We start from the raw sequence: 1,991 nt of genomic DNA, 5'->3' as shown, positions 1-1,991 counted from the left end.
GAGAGAGAGGAGGGAGAGAAAGTCAGTGATTAGAGAATATGGGAAGGGTTAAGAGGACATAGAAGGTATACTATGTATTCCCTAAAAAAGGGAAACGTGACTCCTATGTTCTGCAATTCCGTTCTAATGGCCCTTGGGTTGTGACCACTGTACCTTGTGGTATCGCCCTGCTACATCAGCACTGATAGCCCCCACTAGAGCAGCGATGTCATCCACAAAGCGGTCTGGGAAGCGCTGGCGTCTGGGAAGGTCTATCCGGGCGGACAGGAACAGGTGGTGGGACATACTCTTCGTCTGGGAGAGGAAGGGAGAAAAGGAGGGATCACGGATTGTATCTAATTCTTCAAATGAACACTGGCTATGTAAAACATCATATTCCTTCACGCTTTTCTGTGAATGAGAAATTTGACCAACTSTTTCTTCATTTACGGAAATCCATAAACGGCCTGTGTGATGAGGACGAGTGAGTAAGATCAAGATCTCATGAAAGATGCCATACAGACACAACCGTCATTATCCTRGTCATTCAGATGCGTACCATGAGTTGRAAGAAGAACCAGGCCTGTTGCAGTGCTGCCTCCCTCACTGTGCTGGTGCTCACCACCCACTGTAGTGCCAGCTCCTCATGGAGCAGCTACACCAGGAAGTAAACAGGGTCAGAGAGAAACACCCAGGCAGAGTTCAGTACACCGCGGTTAGCAACACAGAGGCTAACGCAGGAAAAGCTAGCTAAAATACCCAGGTAAATATGTGAAAATACTGAGCTAACACTAGTACCATACAATCTCTCATAAAAAGGTAGGGCTGTCTGTTTGCTAACAAACACACAGTGAAAAAAGCTGCTACTGCGCTAACAACAGGATTATTGTAGAACACTAACGTGATAAATCCTGTCGGTAGCATTAGAGGAACATGAGACTCTAGACAGGTCTTATAATGTAGGCTTATTCTGGGAGATCCCAGATAACAAACATCACTCATACATGGCTTTGATGACTGTGTCAAGATTCAAAAGCTAATGCATTAAACAATTACTTAATCTCTCTCACACACACACACACAGACACACACACATTTACAGTATAAACTGATAAGCATCTGTGTGTGTTACACATACTGACAAACACAGAATGGATGAGGATGGACAGGGGTGTTAATATAGTGTTTTAGACAGTGTATGACAACGGTACCTTCTTGGCAATCTGTCTTGTTGGAGCTGAACAGAAGGTGGCGCTGTCCACAAAGGCAGACATGCGATTGCAGCCACGATCACTTGCCTGACAGAGTAGTGGAGCGATGGAAACACAGTGATGAAGACAACGAGCAGGAGTGAGCAAGGTGGAAAAAGACAAATGAAAAATACAAGAAATGTGATGGATRGCTAGAGGACTTCCTGGACTCAWTTGACTAGAACTGACGTTAGTGCCAGTGACGTTCAGATGTTCCATGYGGTTGATMGGATGAAATGTGATCCTAGTGAAAAGCATAATTGTGAATAACRAGTCGAGCTAAGCCAAGGAGGGCGAAAAGGAACAGACCAATGACAGACAGACAGCTGACAAAACGGACCGTAGACACACACACAGCGCAGCAGCCACATGAGTGGAGGAGGGAAGGGCAGCGAGGAGGGTGTTGGGTACGGGGTGAACATGGGGTTTGTTCTGGAGGCCAAAACGTTACAGAATGTTCACATAGAAATGTATCGGGTAGAACAGACGCCATTGGCTCGTGTAGAATAGGGAATCACGTCCGCTCTAGTCATTATATTYCTSTCTGCAACGTTCTGAACAATTCTGGTTACTGAATGAACCGGCACCCMTGGTGGAGGGGTAGGTAGGTAGTTGAAGGTAGGGAAGGAGGGTTGTTGGCACCTGCTTGAGCTCACAGGTGAAGTTGGGGTTCCGGCGTAGCACAGCTCTGGAGCCCCCGGGGGCATAAGCAGAGTTTACCCAGGAGTGGGAGCGGTCTATCCCCTGAACATCATATCACAT

General features: G+C 46.7%; 1 protein-coding gene across 1 annotated transcript in view; it reads right to left on the bottom strand.

Moving 5' to 3' along the window:
• The window catches only part of LOC112070259 (dedicator of cytokinesis protein 7), a 48,903-nt gene that overhangs the window by 20,827 nt on the left and 26,085 nt on the right, over positions 1 to 1,991 (bottom strand). Inside the window, 4 exon segments of the mRNA XM_070438892.1 lie at positions 127 to 294; positions 539 to 634; positions 1,191 to 1,277; positions 1,872 to 1,973. Coding sequence (XP_070294993.1) covers positions 127 to 294; positions 539 to 634; positions 1,191 to 1,277; positions 1,872 to 1,973 — 453 coding nt within the window.

Source organism: Salvelinus sp. IW2-2015, unplaced genomic scaffold, assembly GCF_002910315.2.
Source record: "Salvelinus sp. IW2-2015 unplaced genomic scaffold, ASM291031v2 Un_scaffold1267, whole genome shotgun sequence".
In the NCBI taxonomy this organism is placed as follows: Eukaryota; Metazoa; Chordata; class Actinopteri; order Salmoniformes; family Salmonidae; genus Salvelinus; species Salvelinus sp. IW2-2015.
Note: the sequence above shows the minus strand (reverse complement) of the source record. Positions and strands in the feature narration are given on the sequence as shown.